This window comes from Enhydra lutris, unplaced genomic scaffold (assembly GCF_002288905.1).
Source record: "Enhydra lutris kenyoni isolate GAN:26980312 unplaced genomic scaffold, ASM228890v2 scaffoldscaffold16, whole genome shotgun sequence".
NCBI lineage: Eukaryota > Metazoa > Chordata > Mammalia > Carnivora > Mustelidae > Enhydra > Enhydra lutris.
In genome coordinates, this window is record NW_019154100.1 from 31,585,150 (window position 1) to 31,608,276 (window position 23,127).

Sequence of the window (23,127 nt, forward strand, 5' to 3'; positions counted from 1 at the left end):
ACATAGAATACTGCTGGTTTGAGGGGCACCTGGGCATTTCACTCAGTGAGTCCAACTCTTGATTTCGGCTCAGGCCATGATCTCAAGATGGTGAGCTCAAGCCCCACATTGGGCTCCACACTCAGCACGTGTCTGCTTGAGATTCTCTCTCTTCCTCTCTCTCTACTCCTCCCCTCACTTACACTCCCTCTAAGTAAATAAATAAACAAATAAATTTTTTTAAAAATAGAGAGAGGGGCGTCTGGGTGGCTCAGTGAGTTAAAGCCTCTGCCTTCGGCTCAGGTCATGATCCCAGGGTCCTGGAATCGAGCCCCACATCAGGCTCTCTGCCTGGTGGGGAGCCTGCTTCCTCCTCTCTCTCTGCCTACTTCTCTGCCTATTTGTGATCTCTGTCTGTCAAATAAATAAATAAAATCTTAAAAAAAAAAAAAACAGAGAGAAAGAGACAAACAGACGGACACAGTATTGGCCCATAAAACCAAGCTTTATCCAGCTTCAAGTGGACCCAGTGGCTCAAATGATGCTGCTAAGACTTTATGTCCACCTGCCTCTCAGCACTCCTCTCTTCTGTGTCAGTTTTATATCCCAGTAGGCTTTTCCCCATGGAGACTACATCATCCTTGAAGCACCAGACACACGTCCTACCACCTCAGTACCAGTCTTCCAATAATTTCTGCAAAACCACAGGTTAGTTCTGATTGAAATGGCTAGAGGCACCTTCCCATCTCCAATCCTGTACTTTCACCAGCCAGGCCTGGCTACAAGACCCAGCTGGAAGGTTGAAGATGGGGTCAGCCTCACCCAAGCCCTGTGGATTCAAGTAGAGAAACAGTCTCCCGAAAGGAGCTCAGAGGCTGCTCCCACCAGAAGAAAGAACACATGCAGGCTAGGAGACGAATGTCAGTACAATTGATGTGGCTGGGGAATAGCACAGCGGGTGGGAAGACGGGAGTGGTGAGGTGATGGGAGGGAAAAATCAAAACAAAATAAGGACCCTTTTTGGATATGCAAAGGAATGTGGATCCCTGTTTGGATATGCAAAGGAATGTGGATTTTATTCTTCAGGCTACTGGTTCTCAACTATTTTCTCCCACAACATAAATGATGAATGACACCATCTGCAGGCATATCTGGGGGTTATTTGTGAACTTTTTTTCTGTGCATTAGCTCTAATTCCACCCTTACTCTCTCACACTAGACAGCAATGATACAGTGAACCTTGCTCTAATTGGTTTTTAAAGAGTAAAACGAAAAGAGAATAAATTATTCACAGACCTCTGCTCTCTAATTATTAGTAGTAACAAATTACTTTGGTTCAACGATGTCTCCCAGTGCCTCGGTTGTGCACAGATGTTGTACGCAATGCGGAGCCACTGAAGGTTTTTTAAATGTAGGATGGATTAGATGAGATTCTAAAGGCAGACAGGCCAATTGGAAGGCTATTATGAGAGAAAGGTGAGAGGAGCCAAGGATTTGAGCCAAACTAATAGCTGGGGAGAATGGCAAAGGAGAAACTAATTACAGGGGTCCTGCAGGATGTCACGACTTAATGAATGGAGAACACCAAAGTGATGTCTGACAGCTCCCAAGTCCCGCATTTCCACCCCCTCCCCCCCACCAACTCTTTTGCTTGTCCACCAGCTAAGACATACACACTGGAGGAAGTACATGACTGGGACAGATGTGGGAACTCCTGTCTAAGCAAAATTCTTACTCTCAGGTTCAAAGGAGTGGTTTTTTCCCCATAACTGCTTATTGATTGTAATTTAAGATATAATAAATAAAAACTTATAACAATAATTGTTGGTGATTATAGGTGGTTATGAATGATTGTGTGGGCATTATTAACTATAGCCATAATCACAATTATTAATTACTGTAAAGATATTATTACTAATAACTGTTCAAAAGAGTGCCTTCATGTTTTATAGCACTGTACCACTTTACACATTCATTTATCTCCATTTATTTTATTTTCACAATAATTCTGAAACAGGTGTTATTGATCCCATTTCACAAATGCTGTCAGACTGAATGACGTGTCCCAAATCACGGAACAGATTATTGGCAAAGGAAAGGTTGAAACTCCAGGTTTCTGACACCTAGGACCATGATTTTTCTACTTCATTTTGGTACTCATTATTTTCAGTAAAAATTACTAAATAAAACTGTATCCCCACTCTGAGAACTGGATTATCATCTAGCTTTTGGATTTTTAGTTACTTGGATTTTCCCAAGGAGGAATTTTAAATAGGGAGAAATGAAAATGTGTAGGTAGTTTGGGGGAAGTAGAAAAAGCTCCCAAAGCAATTTGGTTGGTTATATCAGGAGGTTCTCATGGCGTTGCTATTGGCATCTGGGGCAAAACAATTCCTCCTTGTATGGAACTGTCTTTTGTATTTTAGGATCTTAAAACCCTCCCCTACTCTCACCTCCAGGCATTGTGGCGACCGAAATTCCGTATTTTCTATTGCCGTCTGGGGGATTGGATGATACTGTAGGACACCTTGGCCTAGCCTGGGCATGAAAAGACTTTGAACCTCAGAGACTTCAGATAAGGCAGAGCTAAAGCTGATGGCAGTTAAAAGGGGGAAAAATTAATAAATAAGCCATTATACGTCCTAATACCAGGCTCCACTGACCACCATTCTTTTGCAAAATCTACTTCCTTTCACTAGAACTTGCTATATCCACACAAAAACTAACCATAAAACCATATATCTTGTCTTCAACACTCAGTCAATGATATTGTTCCAAGAAGCCCTTCTGAAAGCCCCTGCCAGTGGAATGATTCATTGTCTCCCAGCCCCAGAATTCCCAGAGCATTTGCCCTTCAGTGCACTCTGCACTAGATTTCGTGAGATTTCATGCTGTGATCATGGATCTCTTTAGTCACTTCAGCACTGCCATTAGAAATATGGTGCAATGCTGGGTATTTACCCTAAAGATACAAACGTAGTGATCCGAAGGGGCACGTGCACCCAAATGTTTATAGCAGCAATGTCTACAATAGCCAAACTATGGAAAGAACCTAGATGTCCATCAACAGATGAATGGATAAAGAAGAGGTGGTATATATACACAATGGAATACTATGCAGCCATCAAAGGAAATGAAATCTTGCCATTTGCGATGACATGGATGGAACTAGAGGGTATCATGCTTAGTGAAATAAGTCAATCAGAGAAAGACAACTATCATATGATCTCCCTGATGTGAGGGAGAGGAGATGCAACATGGGGGGTTAAGGGGGTAGGAGAAGAGTAAATGAAACAAGATGGGATTGGGAGGGAGACAAACCATAAGTGACTCTTAATCTCACAAAACAAACTGAGGGTTGATGGAGGGAGGGGGGTTGGGAGAGGGGTGGTGGGGTTATGGACATTGGGGAGGGTATGTGCTATGGTGAGTGCTGTGAAGTGTGTAAACCTGGCGATTCATAGACCTGTACTCCTGGGGATAAAAATATATTATATGTTTATAAAAAATAAAATTTAAAAAAAAAGAACACATTAAAAAAAAAAAAAAGAAATATGGTGCAAGCTACATATCTAATTTTCCAGTAGTCACATTTAAGGTAAAAATAGGTAAGTTAATAATATGTCTTAACCTAAAGTATCCAAAATATTATTTTAACATCTAAGCAATATTAAAATTATTAGTATTTTATTTTTTGTATATATTAAATCCTAGAAATAAGTGTAATTTACTCTTGTAGCACATCTCAATATGGAGGCTAAAATTTCATTGGAAATACCTGATTATGTTTAGATTTAAGTATACAGCTGAAAGTATAGATTCACATACTCAAGTTGTTCGGTTATAACTCTTAATGGAAAACAGTAGGAGTTTTCCATAACTCAATTGATCTTAAAGCTTTACATTGATTTTAAAGCTTATATTTAAATTCATTAAAAGTAAATGAAGTTTAAAAAGCTGTTGCTTGGCGGCACAAGTCACATGTAGTAAATGGCTATCATATAGCTCAGCCCAGCTGTCTACACTACTAGATATAAAATTCCTTGAGGGCTTAGAGGGACTTATTCACCACTGTATGCCCTGTACCCAGATCATTGCCTTGTTCGTTGTAGTACTCAATAAGTGTTTTAAATAAATGAATGAATGAATTGCTCATCCTAGTGTCACCTAGATATCCAACAGAACTATTTGCATAAATGAAAATAATTGTACCTTTCATTTACATAACACTGAAGAGTTTACTATCATCTACTCATCTTCACAAATATCCACTGGAAAGATATTATTTCAATTTTTCAGGTGGAAAACAAAATTACAAGATTCAGGAAGCTCAGTTGCTGTGTCTATGGTCAAGAGTAAAGGGCAGAGCCAGATTTTGAACCTAGATTTTCTGAATCCCAATTAAAGTTCCTTTAACAGACTAACAGCTGCTCTTTAGTGATCAAAATAATGTATGTGGAATTGAATTAAGAACTGCAGTATACACAAAATATGCTCACTACAGGTGAAAAAGGATTCTCTGCCATGTCCTATGTCAGTACACAAAATGAGTATCAAAATTACATAGATCCTACACACCAATTAAAGGAAGGGTCAAGGTAAAACATTCTAAGACCAAAGAGATTACAGTTAATATCTGTTTGATAAGAAAATACTGAGTGAAGGAGGGTTGGAACAGTATCCAAAGAAGGACAACAAAGTCACTATTAGCCAGAGGACCTCTGATCACAGAAACACTGCTCATCTGGGCAGTTCCACAAATTCTGCCTCGGATATGAGAATCTAACCCAAATAAATTACCCTAGATCTATAAAAATCTATTTATGCAAAGATGTCTATCACAGAGTTGCTTATATTACATTTGCAAAAACACTGGGAAAATTTCAGGGTCCAAATCAACAAATGGTTGGCTCAATTATGGTACATCCACTAAGTGACATTTAAAGTTCTTTGATGTTTATGAAAGTTTAAATGTGGAGAAATGTTGGATAGGTTTACAATGTTCAATTTTAGAACATGATACATGATTAAAAAGAAGTTAAACACATCCAAAAGGAAATCAGTCAAATTTTAACAATATGAAAAGAAAGAACAACGGGTGATATTTTTCCCTTTACCTTTTCTATGAGCATGCATCACTTAGAAATAGAAATAGAAAAAATATATATATATACATATATATATATGTATATATATATATATACATATATATATATCTTACATTCTGTCTAGAAAATGAGCTTCCACTCATAATCAAGGAGATAATCCTTTACTCTGAGTTGTTGATCTAAGCTACTGGGTGGGTCAAGAACTATCATCACCCTTTGGAAAAATGTGGCAACTGCTCTAGCTCAATGCCCAAGGTCACACGGCTTTGTAGAAATGAGTCTAGGCAACAGATACAACTCAACTGTCACTGCAAAGCTGCTCATATTCCCAAAGTGCCCTGGCTGCCTTCCAGGAGACCCCCTTCACACTGGGCCACATCAGTGTGGGGTCACTTTACATGCTTGGATAATCGCCACCCAGCTCTGGGAGATGTTGTTCACACTATTCTAAGAGTCAGCCACATTAAGTCCTCTGTGATAAAGAGTTTGGATAGGAAATGTCCTTGCAGCAAGCCAGGAGCTGGCAAAGACAGCTCCCAAACTCTCCAAAACTCCCAGCCTCCCCTGCTGCTGTGCCTATGAAACTGACCACCTTTGCTCTAAAGTCAGTAGGATTTCCCAAGGATAAGCAGAGGCTAAAATACAGAAGGATCCCTACCAATGTAACAAAATCTCACAGTTTACTGATGGGCGTCCAGGGGGCAGGTGGAACCATTCAAACTCAACTGGCTTCACGGGTGTATACAAATGTCAAACTCATCCATCTGAATATTTAAATATGTACAGTTTTTTTCTATACCAATTATATCTTAATAAAGCTGTTTGTAAAAGTACAGTAGCCACTGGTTTACTTTTATATTTCTCTCACTGAAAATCTATGTTCCTTGAGGACAAGAACTATCCTAAGGTCTTTCCTGGGCACATGTCCTCTCTTCTCCTTTGCCCCCAACTCGTTGCCCCAGGAACAATTTATGAACCCATTATCTGTGCTGCTGCTCCTAGCCAGGGAGTCAGTGGAGTGGAAGGCACAAAGACTCTGGGGCCAAAATGATATAGGTTTAACCCTTGGCTCTGCTCTTTCTCAGTTGTGTGCCCACATGCAAATTATTTACTTCTTCTGAACATTACTTTGCTAATGTGTGAAAGAGGGATGATATTGACACCTACTAGGAGCAGAACAAAAAGTGACTGTATTACTCCCATGAACAATATGTTAGCAAAAGACACAGAAACCGTCCACATAGGCACCATATGGCTTTAATGAAAGGGCAGGCTACCTTAGGGATAATAATAATACTCAATTCCAAGCTGTGAAAGATGAGCACTATCACTCTCAATCCAATGAATTCAGTGTTGATTAGAATGACTGGAAGAAACCCTATTGGAAGAGGCTACTCAGGGCTCTTCTGTGATGTGGTTTTTTGAATCAAGATTCCCTTTGAATCAGTATTTCTACTTTTAGTTATCTACCCTTAGGATGCAGCTTCAGATATGGCAATATCTAGATGCACAAAGATTTTTTATCATAGCATTCTTTCCAAGAATGAAAAACTGGGAACAACCTAACTGCCCAACACACATTCACATACACACATTATGTGGCAACATAGAAAAATGCTTAAGATAAAATGTTCAGTGAAAAAAAAAAAAAAAACAGGATACAAAACTGTATCCACACCATAACTACAACTGTAAGAATAAGGCATAGATGGAAAGATTTCAGGAAGGATGCCAAAATGATAGCATGGATTATATTCAAGATTTTTTTTTTTCTTTTACCATTTGTCAAATGTTCTGCAAGGTAAGCACATTGTTTTCATGACAAAATCTCCTTTTGGAAAGATGAAGAAAGGAGGGCTGGTGACTAAGAAACTGAGGCAACGTCTCAAAGTCAGTTTATCCCAAAGGTGGTGAAAACATACCAGCCACTGAAATAGTAAGTAAAAATTGTCAGCGCCTAGCAGGCTTCTGAAAACTTCCACGTATCACATTCCCAAAAGAAAACATGCAACTTGCTTGCATTCTGTTGAATTGGCTTTTGGAGAAAGACAACACAAGGAACATTTGGTGACACTTCAGTTATCGAAAATGGCATGGACATATGGCGTCTCGGGGGGTGGGAGAGCTCATTCTGTGATCATTCCAAAACTCTAGACACCCATTCCAGATACATACTGTAGGAAGGGAGCAAAGTCTGTATCTGGTGACTATGGTCAGGAAAGGCCTTAACGGCCATCGGAGAAATGGTGCCCTGTGGAATATTTGAATATTCCAAGACCGTGTGGATGTGGGAGAACATAGGGGATGAAGGGAAGACGAAAGCAGGCAGAGGCAGAGCAGTGGTTCTCAGGCTTGCTGTACTTGGCTTAACCAGAGAGACTTTTAAAACCTACAGCTGCCTGGGCCCCACCCCACGCACGGATGCTGGTTTAATCACTTGTGAGTATATTGTGCAGCCTAGATGAAGAACCACTGAAATAGAAGGTAGATAATAAATCTGAAGAGAACAGACCACTGGGTAAGGTAAAAGGCAAGGTTTTCAACTGGGAGAAGATGAAATTACAGCACAGAGCAAATCCACTCGTGGTTGCTGGTGATGCCATTGATTTTGTTCGATAAGTTGGAAAATGGATAGAATTTTAGAATTCATTTTTTTATACTTTCTCTTAGGTAGACTCCCCCCATTTCTCCCTTTCCCTCCCCTCTCCTTCCCACTTCCTTCCCTTCCCTCCTTCTTCTCCCTCCTTCTCCCACATACACACACAGACAGCATACACACATACACACACACCTCAATCAGGTCAGTTTAAGCCAAACAACAAAATTCATGGTGACATTTTGTAATCTTTAAAACTACAATTAATAGGTATTAGGGACCATACTAAGTTTATTTAACCTTCATTAAAAATTATTATAGATACACAGTAAGTTGCAAAAATAGTACAGAGAATTCCTATGTACCCATCACCCAGCTTCCACCAATGTCATCATCATATGCACTACAATATGTTATCAAAAAGGAAGTTAACATTGATGCATTATGATTACCTGGACTCCGACCATACTTAGATATCAGATTTCAGGAGTTTTTGTGCTAAGTGTTTTTACATATACTTTTTCATTCCACCCTTCTATCATCACTATTTCCATTTTGCAGAAAAGAACACTGAGGGCAAGAGAAGCAGAAGAGTAACTTTTCCAGGGTGGTAAGTGACACAGTTGGGATAGAAATCCAGTTTTGTCTGATTCCAAGCTCCAGTTCTACACCACCTTCCTCAGCCAGGTCCACATCCTGCACAGAGTACACAGAGCACACCTCTGTGGTTCACGGTCCCTAGAGAGAAAGAGCTCTGGCAAGACTGCAATGAGATGCTGGTGGTTGCTCGTGGAAAGGCCTATGATAGCAGGTGTGTAGACTCACAACCGGGAGAGTAGGAAGTCTTAGGAAGGGCTTCTAGGTCTCCAGATAAGAGCAGCTAAAGCTGGATTCACGGGCTGAATAAAGTACTGCAGGAGGAAGGGGCCGGCAGGGAATGAATCCTAAGGCAGCAGGCCAGTTGGTGATGTGGTAAAAGTCCACCCCAGGAACCAGGAAATGAAGTAAGCGGGCAGATGTTGGCATCTAGCATTGGATCAGAATGGCAGGGACGCAGGCAGGCATCGGGAACCTAACTGGAAAGTAGGTCTACAATAACAACAAAACCAGAAGACACAGACCCACTCCTTGATGCTGGACTAAGAAAGCAAGGTGGCCTGGTGACAAAAATGTGGGTTCTGGGGTGCCTGGGTGGCTCATTCAGTTAAGTGTCTGTCTTGGGCTCAGATCATGATCCCAGAATCCTGGAATTTAGCCCCATATCCAGCTCCCTGCTCAGCAGGGACTCTGCTTCTCCCTCTCCCTCTCCCCCTCCTTCCCCTTGCTCATCTTCTCTCTCTCACTCTCTCTCTCAAATACATACATAAAATAAAATAAATAAAACAAAAAATAAAATGTGGGTTCTGAAGCCAGACTGTCTGGCTTTGAATCCGAGACCTACCCACTGGTGATACGAGCTTGGATTAGTTAACTACTTCATGCCTATTTCTCCATCTGTAGGCTAGGTTAGCTATGATGAAGATGATGATGATGATGATGATGATGCAGCACAATTCCAGAAACAAAAGAGAGGTAGAGGTTACTTCAAAGGTCCTAGATGTCAGAACTGCAACTCAGTGCTAAAGGACATGTGAACATGGCTGTTGAAGTCAGATGAAGTTAATTCTCTCACACCACACAGGACCTAGAGCAAAGCATACACTTTCTGAGAGCATTAAACAGAATGCTGATGCTGAATCATATTATCTACTAATTACCAAGCCCCTGCTGATGCCAGAAACTGTGCTCACTGCCCAACATGCATAGCTTTCCTAGACTCCCCACAGGGATCCCATGAGGAAAAGAATATCTAATCCCATAAAACAGATGAAGAAACAGAGCCTCAGTTTAAGCTGCATGTTCAAGGTCACACAGAAAGCAAGAAGTAAAGCTAGATTAAACCCAAAGCTCAAATATTCCCACTATACCTCACCAGTAAGATACAAGCAACTCTTTGGACTGGTGTTTGGTAGAATTATCTGATACCGGCCAGCAGGAGCAGGAAGCAGAGAGTGGAGCATCGTGGCAAAAAGAGGTGAGAAGGGGAAAGAACTGGAGACCCTGCCTCGAGCCCAAATAATACATTCAAACTCCTTTCTCTGGCTAAGCCACTCCTTTCCCAACCCACTCCACACGACTCTCTCCACTCCGCAATTTCCACTAATTCTTGTAGTAACAACAGGGCCAGGTAAGGACACTGTCTTCCACCAGATCAGAGAACCCCAAAAAGCCCCTACCACTAGGGCAGGGGTTTACACCCTGGATTTGCTGCTACACATCTTCATATTCCAGGTAGAGCTTATTTCCACCTATTAGAGTTAATGCATTTGAGACTGCAAGACCACTTATACTACCCCTCTGCTTGGCCTTTGCAGCCCCTCTCTCGTAATTAAAGCCCTGGGCTCCAGATGCAATGAAGACACATGGCTTATAAAACACTGGATGGAAGAATCTGTTTCACTCTTTCATCTAGAACCCAGAATCTGTTCCAGAATCCAGAATCTGTTATGATACTATACTCTAGAAAGGGAAGGAGAGAGGGAAAGGAAGGGAAATGTCCTGTCCACAGTCAAACTGTCATTTAATAGATGGAAAGAGGATGACAGAGTTAGAAACAACCATTCACTCAGGCAAGAATCATCAAGTGGTACTAAAACCAGTGCCTACATGTTTGTTAGCAAAGAGGCTACCTGCATTGTCTCAAAGTATCTCCCCACAGGTAACATTACATACTCAGGGGGAAAGGTAACTTTCTAGTGGAAAATTGGGGGAAACAACCTTAACCAAATGCTCAAGATTAATATCAACAGTGACAGGAACAATCAGCAATCCTCCCCACTAAGGCCGCACTGAGGACACAGCACCACTTACATAGTATTCCCGTCAACATGAACAACCTGAATCCAACCCCGAGGCAATGATCATATGATCCCTAACAGAGCAACACTCCGCAAAACAAAACACATGCCCAGTTTGCTTCAAAATGTGAACGGTATGGAAGACAAAGAAAGGCTGAGAAACTGCTTCACATTAAAGGAGATCAATGAGACGTGACAACTCAGTGTAATGTGTGCTTCAGGAATGGATCCTGGGCCAGAAGGAAAGATTGCCATTAAAGACACTATGGGAACATTTGGTGAAACTAGAATATGGGCTGAATATAGAATTATGTAATAATTGTATTATATTAATGCTAAGCTGCCTGAGTTTGAGTATTCTACTGTGGCCATACAAGAAAATGGTCTCTCTCATTCCACAGAAATTCAAGTTGAAGCTGACAGATCATGATGTCTCCAACTTCAGGCCAAGAAATTCAGAAAAAAAAGATAGATTATGATACAAGATGAGATGACATGGGATAGATATTTGATAGCAAGTAAGCAAATGTGACTCTAGGGAGAGGTTAGACAGTTCTTTATTTTACTAGTCTGCAACTTTTCTGGAGGTTTAAAAACCTTTGAAATAGGTTTAAAAAAATACAAATGCAAAGTCATTTCTTAAATATCAGGACTTGTAGGCAGGACAGTTTTTTTTTTTTTTAAGATTTTATTTATTTATTTGACAGAGATCACAAGTAGGCAGAGAGGCAGGCAGAGAGAGAAGAAGGGAAGCAGGCTCCCCACTGAGCAGAGAGCCCAATGTGGGGCTCGATCCCAGGACCCTGGGATCATGACCGGAGCCGAAGGCAGAGGCTTTAACCCACTGAGCCACCCAGGTGCCCTTGGACAGGACAGTTTTTTGTTCATTGCTACCCTTGTAAACTTAACCACCATGGAAACTCAACCCTAACATGACTAGTCACAGTCAAGGACAGAATAATCAGCCAAGTATTAGAGAAACACATAATTTAATAAATATAATTCAAACCCCCTTCATATACCCTTCTCTAATTCTAAATCTGGACCATTTTCAAAGAATGAAAATGATGAACAGATCAAAGTTTGGGACCCATAATCCAAGACTGTTACTGGATTCACATCTTCCTGTTTTTGACTTTGCAGACAGTGTTCAAGTCACACTCTTGGGCAATTTGCAATGTGCCTGCCTCCAACTACTTGAGCTATATCACCGAAGCCAGAATTATCACCTCTTCCAAAGGAGGACAAGTATGTCTGTAGCTCTTGTTCAAATAACAATCCTTCCACAATTAAGCTGACCCCCAGGGTCTGGAGGTAATTTACTGTAGCAAATTCACTTCTGGCTGCACTTCTGTTAAGTAATCAATAAATGGGGAGCAGGTAGGTTATAGATATGGGGCTGTCTAGTCAATACCCATTAGCTACCACTGCATTTAGAAGTAATAAAAAAAATGGTCTCAGTTCCAATCCATGTGGAAAAACATATTTTCACAGGTTTCTTCCCCAAATTGTCCATATACATCCTCCAGGCACCTTCAGTATTTAGACCCCATGCTTCTCTCTAGCTCCATTTTTCCATCTCTGCTGAAGGTCAGAAACCTTTGTTTGATGCTCTGTGTGTAGGGGACTGAGGCATGAAAATGTAATTCCTAGTTCTGTAACTTAATGGATAATGCAATCTTCTTTCTGTTTCCCTGAAGATTTTATAAGAGCTCTAAAGATCTGTGCCTATGGAATAAAACTGAACCTTACACCCACGGTAAACCTACCATATTTGGTTCCTACTTTACCTTTCCAATACTGCCTTACACACAAATCCAGTTCCTTCAGCCTATCATCCTGCCTCCAAATCTTGGCTCACACTGCTCCTTTTGCTTCTCTTTCATGGACACCATGATCCAAGGTGGCCTGTTTTGTGGTTACACCAAGTGCCATCATATTCATTAATCAATGTGAGGGCCAAGGGGGTGCCCCATGTGGCTCCATTGCACAGCATAGGATGTAAGTGTAGAGTGAGCACTTGAATGGGAAGATAGCATCTGGTATTAGAAAGTTTCTATTAAGAAGGAAATTGCTCCTTCCCTGCTACAAGGGCAGAACCCCTGCCCTAACGCTGTAAGTAGGGAAAAAAAATTTCTGTAGAGTAAAATGCAGGGTCATGTTATTATGATATAATAATATAACCAAGAGCCCCCACTGCAGAGGAGAGGGACCAACAACCAATCAAGTGATATCCTATTTGCATTATCACTGGACACAGTTTTAAAGGGCTTTGCTTTATTTTTATTCAGATACTTTAATTTTACTGCAAAAAAAAATACAGTAAAGTCATTCATCACAGAAAGTTTATAAGAAATAACATATGGTGCTTTTGAGATATTTCCCAGTGTAGGGTCCCATATCAGTAGGCCAATCTGTCTCTTTACCTCATCTACCATTAAGCCTAAGCCTAAGACCTGGTTTTGGGGAGGAGGAGGATATAAAGTAGGAGAAGTGGAAAACCAAGGTCCAGCTTTTCTGACTCAGAGGATTATAGGGAGAAGGGAAACCAGAGCAGAAGAGAAGCAGTGGTTAGAGCTGTATGTCTTCTTCTCTCTCTAGAAAGACATCCTCCCACAAAACCAAAAAAGGTCTACATCCAAGTACACTCAGTGGCCAGTAACATTAGGTAGTAGAAGGCTAGGTTTTAGCTTTCACAAGTTGTCTCTTAGGTTCTGTGTGGTTTGGCCAGGACCCAGATGTTCCCATGAGCTCCTAAGGCTAAACCTCAGAAATAACCTTGGACTGAGACTGGAAAGTTGACCAGTAAGGCTGTCATGGAGACAAAGTAGCCAAGGGCAGGAATCTGGACCAACTGATCAGAAGTGTATTAGAATCATAACCAGAAACCAACGAGTCTCAAAGCACTGCCAGAGGAGGGCTGGGGGTGGGGAGGCCTTCCTTCATTTGTGACAGAACATCAAGGATTCCCAGCACACTTTAGGTCTCTGTGTGGCCTAAGGCAGAAGTTCCTTTTGCTAATCAGGAAGCACAGGAGGTTGGTCCACACATCACACTGGCAGGGAAATAGAGGTTCCCAGAGTGTCCCAACCCCTGCCCCCCACTTGACAGTACTGAAGCTTCCTGATACTCCCTGTAGGGTTATTTAAGGATGAGTTACTTACACTTTGTACAATGTGCTTCTAGGAGTTATTCAGAGGGGTATACATTGTGGTGCTGAGGATACCTCAGGTGAAGTCCATTTCTGTGCTTGGAAGTCTGGATTCCCCAATAGTCCAGTGAGAATGTGTCTGGTCTGAAGAAGGATGCACTCTCTGGGGGAACTCAGCTCTGGAGACAAGTCCACTGGCTGGAAACCGGAGTGTGTCCATAAACAAATCATCTACATGATGTTCAGCATTTTTGAGCATTTCTCTTGGACAACAGAAACAGATGTATTTTGGGAATGGTTTAAAATTCTCCCCTCTTTATATTATAGTTTCTCTAGTGAATCCAAATGTTTCACAAAGTCTTTTATAGGCAATAAAAGTACAAGATACTAAAGAAATAAAGAAAATTGTGGCCTGCCCCATATTTACCCCAGCACTAGAGCCCATGAGGAAGGCACAACATCAACTACAAAATGTTAAATTAAATAGAGGGACTGACCCAGGATCTTGAGGCCGGAAGCCTCGGATCTGAGCCCACAGTCGTAAGCCAGCAGAAGATCACAGTGAGACAGGGGACTGCGTTAGCCCAGGTCTTCTTAGAAATAGATACCAAGACAGGATTAGACCTACAAGAAATATATCAGGGGACCATCTGTAAGAGAACATGGGGAAGAAGCCAGGGAGGCTGGCAGACTTGGGATGCAGGTCTGACACCCAGTGAAGGAGAAAAGGAAGGAAGGTTGAATGGAAATATCTTAGACTATGGGACAGTTCCAAAGAAAGTTCAGCAAGGCCATCATGGAGTCCTCAAACCAAAGTCACCATTAGAGAAGTCCCATGTCTCCCAGGAATGGCCAGTCTTAGCATCTCTGATGCTCTCAGTGACTGGCTGAGAGTACCCTTGGGAAACACAGGCTCAGCCATCACCAAAACAAATTTTCTCATACAGAAGCTCGGGTCTTGGGCCAAGTACACTCCTTGTGCTTAGAGATGTGAAAGGTGCATTCGCATGGCTGCCACAAAGATAGATACCCTCTTTCCCAAAATACTATGAAAGGACCAGGAAGAATACAAGAGGAATAATGTCTGCATGTTCCACACTTTGTTAATTTCCAACACTAAAAAAATCTGTCCATAAAAACTTACTTACCAAAAAGAAGCCTAAATATTTTCCTAATGGGAAGCCATCTTTGCAATAGAAACTCCTCTGAATTAAAAAAAAAAAAAAAAAAAAAAAATCCCTCTAAATTCATTCTTTCCTTTTTTCCCCTTAACAAACTTAAGGAAGACTCTACAATTAGGATTAGCAAAGACCAGAAGGGGAAAATGTCAACTCCAGGGAGGCAGCACTAAGTCAGGGAAGTAGGTGTCCCGAAAGTCCCAGTGGGTGACCAACATACGGTGATAGAGAAAGATGTGTGACCAGACTTCCCATGAGCTAATTGGGAATTTTAACCCATGACTCATCCTGGGGTGGGGTCCGAAGCTGCAGGGGCCGCAGCCCCACACCACACCGTATCATCAGCCAGATTGCACATTTCCTGAAAGTAATCAAGTCAGAAACTGGCTTCTTGGCAGTAGCCCCTAGTGGAAAAATGACTGCCAAAACCCAAAATGAGGATGAGTTCAACGATTTAATTCTGCATGGAAAACACAATCCGTTAAATGGGATCTGACAAGGCCTTAATCTCATCCATAGCTGAGGGCGTTGGCTCAATGCAGTTCTACTCTCTGCAACATATTCTTAGTAAGCTATGTATAGAATCGAGAACACTTTTGCCAAAGCCCAAATAAGTCCATTCTCAGTGGGAAGAGAAGCTCATCAAAACCCCAGTGATTCTCTGGGGACCAAGCATGCTATTCTTCCAAATGTAAAATTATCAAAACTTGGTAACTTAACCCATGTTGGGAGTCACATGGCTCAAGGGAAGTAACCGAGATGGCCAATGCCCTGGACAGCTTCAGAATCTCTGCCAGCATCTAAGGAGGTCAGGCCAGGATAGCCTTGCACAGAAAGCACCCACAGGGCTCCTGTTCCCAGCCTGCGGTTCGTTGCACAATCCATGCTCGTAAACAGGGGTCAAGGTGTGGAGGGTTTTGAAAACTGGGAGAGAAGGAATTAATGGCTACATCACATTCATTAGCCCTCTTAATCCCAGCAACAGTCCCCAAAACCTGTGTTGTTATTTAGGTCTCCATTTGTAAAACGAGGAAACTGAGACTCAGATCACATGAGTTAGAAGAGCATTTGCAAACTGGTATCTGTGACAGTCCAAAGCCCAGTCCCTTCCACTCAGAGGGTGGTCCTCAGAGCCTCCCATCACTTGAGAGTTTGTTTGAAGTACACATTCCCAGGCTGCAACCCAGACCTACTGAATCCGGATCTGCATTTAACAGGATCCCTAAAGGAATTCATTCATAACGTTTGAGAAGTGCTGCCTTTAAAGGGGCCCTATCCAAAAGCATGGGCGGCTTAAAAACATAAATCTGAACTAGAGAAAGGATTTAGCACAAAATAACAGGGTAGGTCTCACAGGAGAAGCATCAAACTATGTATCCCAATCACCACATCCAAATTAGTAGAACCGATCACACTGTCTTACTCACCAATGACAGACCCAGAAGCCAAGGTGATGCACAGCTCTGGAGCCAGGTGGACCAGGCTGAAATTCCTAGCTCTGCCATCTGCTGAGTGACTCTGGGTAGACTGTTTCATCTCTCTGAACCTCAGTTTCCTGACCTGTACAACTGGGATTACGATACTCACCTTGCCCTGGTTTGGAGAGATCAAAGGAGCAAATGAATGTCCGGTTCCCGGCCATAGGAGATGTTCAATAAACATTGGTTTCTTTGCCTCCCAGTGCAACTTGGACTGGGTCTCACCTTTGCAACTGTGCACACTAGAGGCCACGGAAAGAAAGGGCTGCTGGCAGCCAGCTCTTTCCTGTTCTCTGGGCCCTCAGAGTCCTGTCACTAATCAGACTGGTAGGGCTTGTCTCTCTTCCTCAAGCTCCAGGTTCAGTTTTCTCTCTCATCTCTTTAAAGAAAAACCTGAGCAGAACAACAAGCTCAAAGATGTCATGAGGAAGAAGGAAACGGGCATCAGGGTGTATAATTCCCAGGAGTGTCTACTTTATGGACAATTATGCTTTTATTTTTTTAGTTACAGTTCCCACCTTCTTTTTTTTTTTTATTTGTTTGTTTGTTTATTTATTTATTTATTTATTTTCAGCGTAACAGTATTCATTGTTTTTACACCACACCCAGTGCTCCATGCAATCCGTGCCCTCTCTAATACCCACCACCTGGTTCCCGCAACCTCCCAGCCCCCGCCCCTTCAAAACCCTCAGATTGTTTTTCAGAGTCCGTAGTTTCTCATGGTTCACCTCCCCTTCCAATTTCCCACTTTCTTCTTTTCCAAAGTCTCAGGTCTTAAAAGCAGATTCTTCATGCTGGAAGCTTAGCAAACTCTCAGAGCCTATAATGTCTGCCTCTGGAGCCACAAAACCCAAGTCTGATCCTATTTACTCCATGTGTATAATGCTCAAAGGCATAGAAGGCTTCCAGTGAGAGCTGAAAGAAAGAGATTAGTATCCAGATGTCACATACTGTGCGTATGCTTGTCTTTCATTTATATTACCTCCTTTAAAGCCTCCCACCAATCCTGGGAAGTGGGCACCTTTATCCCTATTTCAAAGATGAAGAAACTGAGGCCAGATGAGATCACTGACCTGCTCCAACTAATACAGCAAAATATTTCAGAGTTCCAAGGAATATTCAGTATCATCTGGTCCAATGATTCTCTAAAATCTCTTTAAAAAAAAGATTTTATTTATTTATTTGACAGAGAGAAAGAGAGATCACAAGTAGACAGAGAGGCAGGCAGAGAGAGAGAGAGGAGGAAGCAGGATTCCCACTGAGCAGAGAGCTCAATGTGGGGCTCAATCACAGGACCCTAGGATCATGACCTGAGCTGAAGACAGAGGCTTTAACCCACTGAGCCACCCAGATGCCCCCAAAAATAAAATCTTTAAAAAAGGAAAAAAATAAAGCCCAGTACAGCCACTTTCAGGAGTTTTATTTTCCTGGGTAACTTAGAATACTCCTTTCATGAGAACTAAAGACTAAAGTCCATAGTACAACCACACAAAACTGTTAGCTGCCAGGGTTACTGCTTGGGATTTGAACCTGGACTGTAATGAGGAGTCCCTTCCCTTCATGCATTGGTCTTCCCCTCAAGACTCTGCAGAACTGTCTGCCCTGAGACATGGGATCTTTGCCTCCTCACCGCTGCCCAGCAAAGAGGAGGACTGGCAGGGAGCGTGCCAGGGAACGCATTCAGAATTGAGATGGCATTTGCACACACCTCAACTGTTGACTTACAAGCCTTGGGGGATTGAGGCAGTGCCTCTTATTTTCTAAAATCGTTATTTTAAATCTGTGTGTCAAGTTCTCAGTTTCTGCTACACCCCCTTGCATTATTGCTAACTGACATAAACAGAGTGTTGGCTGCCAGTGGCTGTTTGGTTAGAAGAGGAGTGTCCTGAAGCCACGTTTGCATCACAATCATTTTGTTTCTTTAAGAAGTTTATATACTTATTTTTTAAGTAACCTGTACGACCAACATGGGGCTCCAACTAATAACCCCAAGGTCAAGAGCTGCATGCTCTTCTGACTGAGCCAGCCAGGCGCCCTGACAGGCATGCCTTTTATGTGAGTTTATAGAGGATACCTTTATTTGGGGTGGGATTCCAGGGGCTGCTAAAGCCTAAGTAAGACCTAAAGCCTACCCAAGCTATGCCTTGCTTCTGCTTCATTGATGACTGGCGATTAGCAAGCAAACTGTCCTTATTAGCTTGAGCTTGAACTCAATCAAAACTATGGGCTCTCCTTTTCTGGGCCAATTTCTCCATTTCTAAAATGGGCATCATCTTTGGGTTGTTAGGGTCATGCCTGGCAATATAAGAAGTCTACCATTATTGTTGTTGCAATACGGAGTCGGCAGGGGACACTGAAACATACAAACTCTAGAAGTTTTTTTGAAAGACACCTACCATTTTTAAATTTATAAATGCTTCCTATCTTTGGAAATAGTGAATAGAATCTATCTTTAGGGCAGGCTGTCTCTTTGATCGAGAAGGAATTACTTGAATGGAAATATTATACAAACATAAATACAAGTATGCATTCCTTTGTCCTGGGAGTGGCTTGTATGTAATTTTCTCCACATACTTGCAGAGAGCTAGAAAAGATTTCTAGGGAAAGTGATATCAAACAACTGACCCCTTCCTTCTAAGGATCAACATCATTAGCATACGTCTGAGAAACTGTGATGGTGCTAAGATCAGGTGTCAGGAAAAGATAACAGAAGCCAGCTGGAGGAGGCATCAGAAGAAAGAAGAGATCTGGACTGGACACAGACTTAGAACTTCACTGAGGTCCCAAAGTCCACCCTCAGTGTGAGACCCCATTGCCCTGGCTGGTGACAGGAGGCAGAGCCCGCTAAGGGCTGAGTCTGTAACCAATGTCAGTAAGTCTGGAGTCCCTGGATACAGTTAGGGAGACAAACCCCCAAGAAAAGACTAGACTTCCTGATAATCTGGCACATTGGGTTTACTGTCACTGCAGTTTAGATCTTATTTGATAATAAAAGCTGATGACCCTATTTCATGACCCAGGTTTCCTAATGGCTCCCCAAGTGGAAACAAGGAGAAAGAGAAGGGAGTATGCAAAGTTGCCACTATGTTGCTCAGTGGTAACAATCTTACAGAGTAGCTATGAGGACAGACAATGCAAATTGATGAGAACCATGGGCTCCTCTTCAGCAAAGAAGACCCTCCATAATTGAGAAAGACAGGATATTAACAATCACATGCCCAGGTGCCTTAACTGTGTATACAGGTGTGCATAAATGTGTTTATATGCACCCAGGCACACACACATGCGTGCACACACACACACACTTATAGGGGTTGAGCAGCTCTGACTTTTCAGAGTCAGAAAGAAGAGCCCAACATTTCATCCTCAGTAGAGGTAAGACTGTACTGCTTAATAAAAAGAGTTATCTCAGGGACCAAGAGCACTGATCACTGATGCACTCTTGAAATTTAAAAATGTGCAGGTAAAACAAACCATTCGTCCTAGATTTCCCAGAGTCACTGGCATTAGGAAGTCAGCAAGTCTCACTTTTTTTCCACTGGAGTGAAATGTGAAATGGGGGAGTGGGGAGGCAAGAGAGAACACATAAATGATAGATTCTTATCAGCCTTATTTAAAATCCAGTGACGACTCATTTCTTTGCAATCCAAAAACCACATAGAAAACAAGCAGCACTACTACATGGGTAACCTTGATTCTGATCTAATATATTTCTTGATAAATAAACTGTTTCCACATGTCAGTACTTTGCTTATGATAATTTATGTACAACAAATCCCACAACTGACGTGACCACCACAGTTAAGGAAAATGACATTAGAGGATATTTACCCTCTAACATTGCCATGGAAAACACTTATCTTCTTCAGAAGAAAGGATGGTGCCAGAAAAACACACAGCTGTATTAAGGAGACAAATAAACGAATAACAAATGCTAATGGATTTCTAGCTTCAATTGCTGAAGGGTTGGTATATTTACACCTGCCACATTTTTCTTACTGCACCAAGTCTTACAAGGCACCAACAGTAAGTCCCAACCTTAACAAACATAACTGAATCTTTTTTCTGGAACCCAGACATTGATACATAACGCAACCAGCAGATCAAATAAAGTTCATGGCCATCAGTACATTTTCTCTATTAAAGAGCACTGAAGGCCACGAGGAGAGATGCTGGTAATAGAATTGGCAAGCAAATGAGATGTTCTTTTCATGAGAATGCCTCTTTAGCTGTTCATTGAAGAGGACAATGAACCTGTTCTGGGCTGGAAGGAGCTGCTATAGAAGACCCCAGGTAAAGGGGTGAACTCCACCAGAGACACTCCAAAAGGAGAACACACAGCCCAAGAAAGCCTTTCGCCCTTCCCTCTCCCGTCCATAGTCATGTGCCAAGAGTCACAGGTTCATGGAAGTTACTTCTCTCTACCTGAGTGGGTTTTATTTTATGTAAAACCTCACAATGCAGTAACCAAACCTTTAGTAAGAAAAAGAAAAACATTTGCTTTGCAATTCTTGTCCCACCACTGCATCAGTCACATTACATAAAGAAATCCGAATACCTCTTCATCCCTGCTTTTCAGAGCTCATCTATAATTCAGTCTACACTAAGAAGCTTCGCACAATGAAATGGCTTTTACTGAGCAATTACACACATCACCTGGATGCCAGAGAGAGTACATTTTTCATGGATGCCAAGAGTTGTCTGAGTTGTTTATGGGAGGAGAAAAAGTGAGGTTTCTATGTTCTGCTAGCCATGGGAAGAGTATGAAAGCCTTCTATAATGGAAATAAAAGTGAAAGACATAAAACTAGGGTAACAAGGAGGAAAGACGGGAGGAAGGCAGGCTGACCAAAAAAAAAAAAAAAAAAAAAATCAACCTTAATTTCGGATACCAGCCCTGCAGTGTATTTCAAAAGTGAACTTCAAAGACCCATTCAAGGGGAGAAATTACTTTTATCCACCACATCCCATACTCAAATTAATTTTTCTTTGACATGGTGGAAAGGTAAATGCCAGAGTCATGAGGAAGTAGAGTCCAGTATAGGAAGAAAATGCAAGAGGTCCCTACATTAGACGGAAGACGAAAAGATGAACAAGAACAGAGTCAGCAGCCTCTGCAGATCATTTCAGGAAGCAGCAGCTCTGACGTGTCTTACGACTGGAAACCCTCCCCCAGCCATTTAATGTAAAAGCATGGCGCTGAATTCATTCCCACACATGCTTCTCTGTGCACTTATCTCCATCCGTCATCCTCCTTTGAAGCAAAAGACTCATTAATCCAATTCAAATTGCCAACATCAGTAAATCCTTTGCCTCAGCATTTAAATGACAATACCAATTAAATACCGACAGCAACTTAACTACTGATAGCATCTTCACTACATTCAGGAAATCCAGCCAGAAGTCCAGCTCATATTAATTCCAACACTCCTTCATCAATTCTAATTTACTCAGTGCAGAGAAATGAGGTAATTTGCTGGCCACGCTAACGACGCACCCAACTGGATTGAAATAACTCTGCGGCAAATAAGAAGGAACAAATTGACTGCAAGCCACCAAACCTGAAGGATGTCTTCACCAAGGCTTCTGGGCTATCGAGCTGAGGCAATTCATCAGCTAGGATCTCTTCTGGTGGTCGGGTGTCATGGACAATCATCGGCCGTGGTTTTTCCTTGGTATTCCCTGTGAGCCCGTCGATGAGGGAGTTCCACAAACAGTTCTGCGACTTAGACCCTGAGGTATGAGGGGAGAAAGGTGTGCCGTCAATTACCAACCAACAACATGTCCTGCCTTGCCCAACTCAGGATTTTCAAAAGCAAAGGAGGGAAACATATATTTCTCATGATCTCCACCATCATCTGAGGGTTCCAAAAGATACTGGTCAGGCAACCTCTGGTGCTACCAGGAAGTTTTAAATTTAAATGCAGAAAATAAGCTAACATCCTGAATATTTTGACCCATAGCTAAGTATTAAGGATATCAATCTTGTCTCATTTCAGGGGTGATCAACTCCAACTCCTGGTAGAGCTGTTGACATTTACATATATATTTATTGAACAACTGGAAGTATACAAAGATTACCATTTTAGAGAAGAATAAGGCTGTTCAGACACAAGTGTCCCTTACGAAATCAGCATGTGCAAGGACCAAGCTTCAAGACTCCATTCTGTAGAGACACCCACTTCAAACAGGGCCCCACCTCTAAAACCCAGAGCTCACTCTAGGCAGTTTAAGTCTTCTAAAAGATCAAGACCCAAGGAAATTACACTGTATGTTTACTGATGTTCTACCCAACAAACACTTCAAATATATGAGATGAACACTAAAGGCAAACATGAAGTGGTAATAGTGTCACAAAATAGGGCCTGATCAGCCAGGCAATCAAGGGCAACATTGACAGGGACAAGTTACACCGAAATCATGTACTCTTGATAGGATGTGATGAGACTGGCACATCACCTTTATGGTCTTCCTTCCCAAAACATATAGGCCCAGTGTATTAAGCATATTCCTAGCTTCTGTCAACCTGATGTTTTAACATCAGTCCTATGTGCATATCCCAGACATGCCTTGCTCTGGACAACTCAATAATGCATCTGAGTCACCTTGCTTTTCAAATACAAACCAACCAAACCAGAGTCCACCCCCACAATACCTCCTTTACTGAGCTTTTGCTCTCTGGGCGACCATTTACTTGCCCCACTCACCACAGAGCAACTAGGGACAGCTCCTATGCTCTAC

General features: G+C 42.0%; 1 protein-coding gene across 2 annotated transcripts in view; it reads right to left on the bottom strand.

The window, feature by feature from the left end:
* LOC111147299 (phosphodiesterase 1C) overlaps window positions 1–23,127 on the bottom strand; it is a 598,548-nt gene that overhangs the window by 369,234 nt on the left and 206,187 nt on the right. For both annotated transcript variants that reach the window (XM_022503266.1, XM_022503265.1), the window contains exon 3: window positions 21,948–22,119. In XM_022503266.1, coding sequence (XP_022358974.1) covers window positions 21,948–22,119 — 172 coding nt within the window. The remainder of the gene's footprint in view (window positions 1–21,947; window positions 22,120–23,127) is intronic.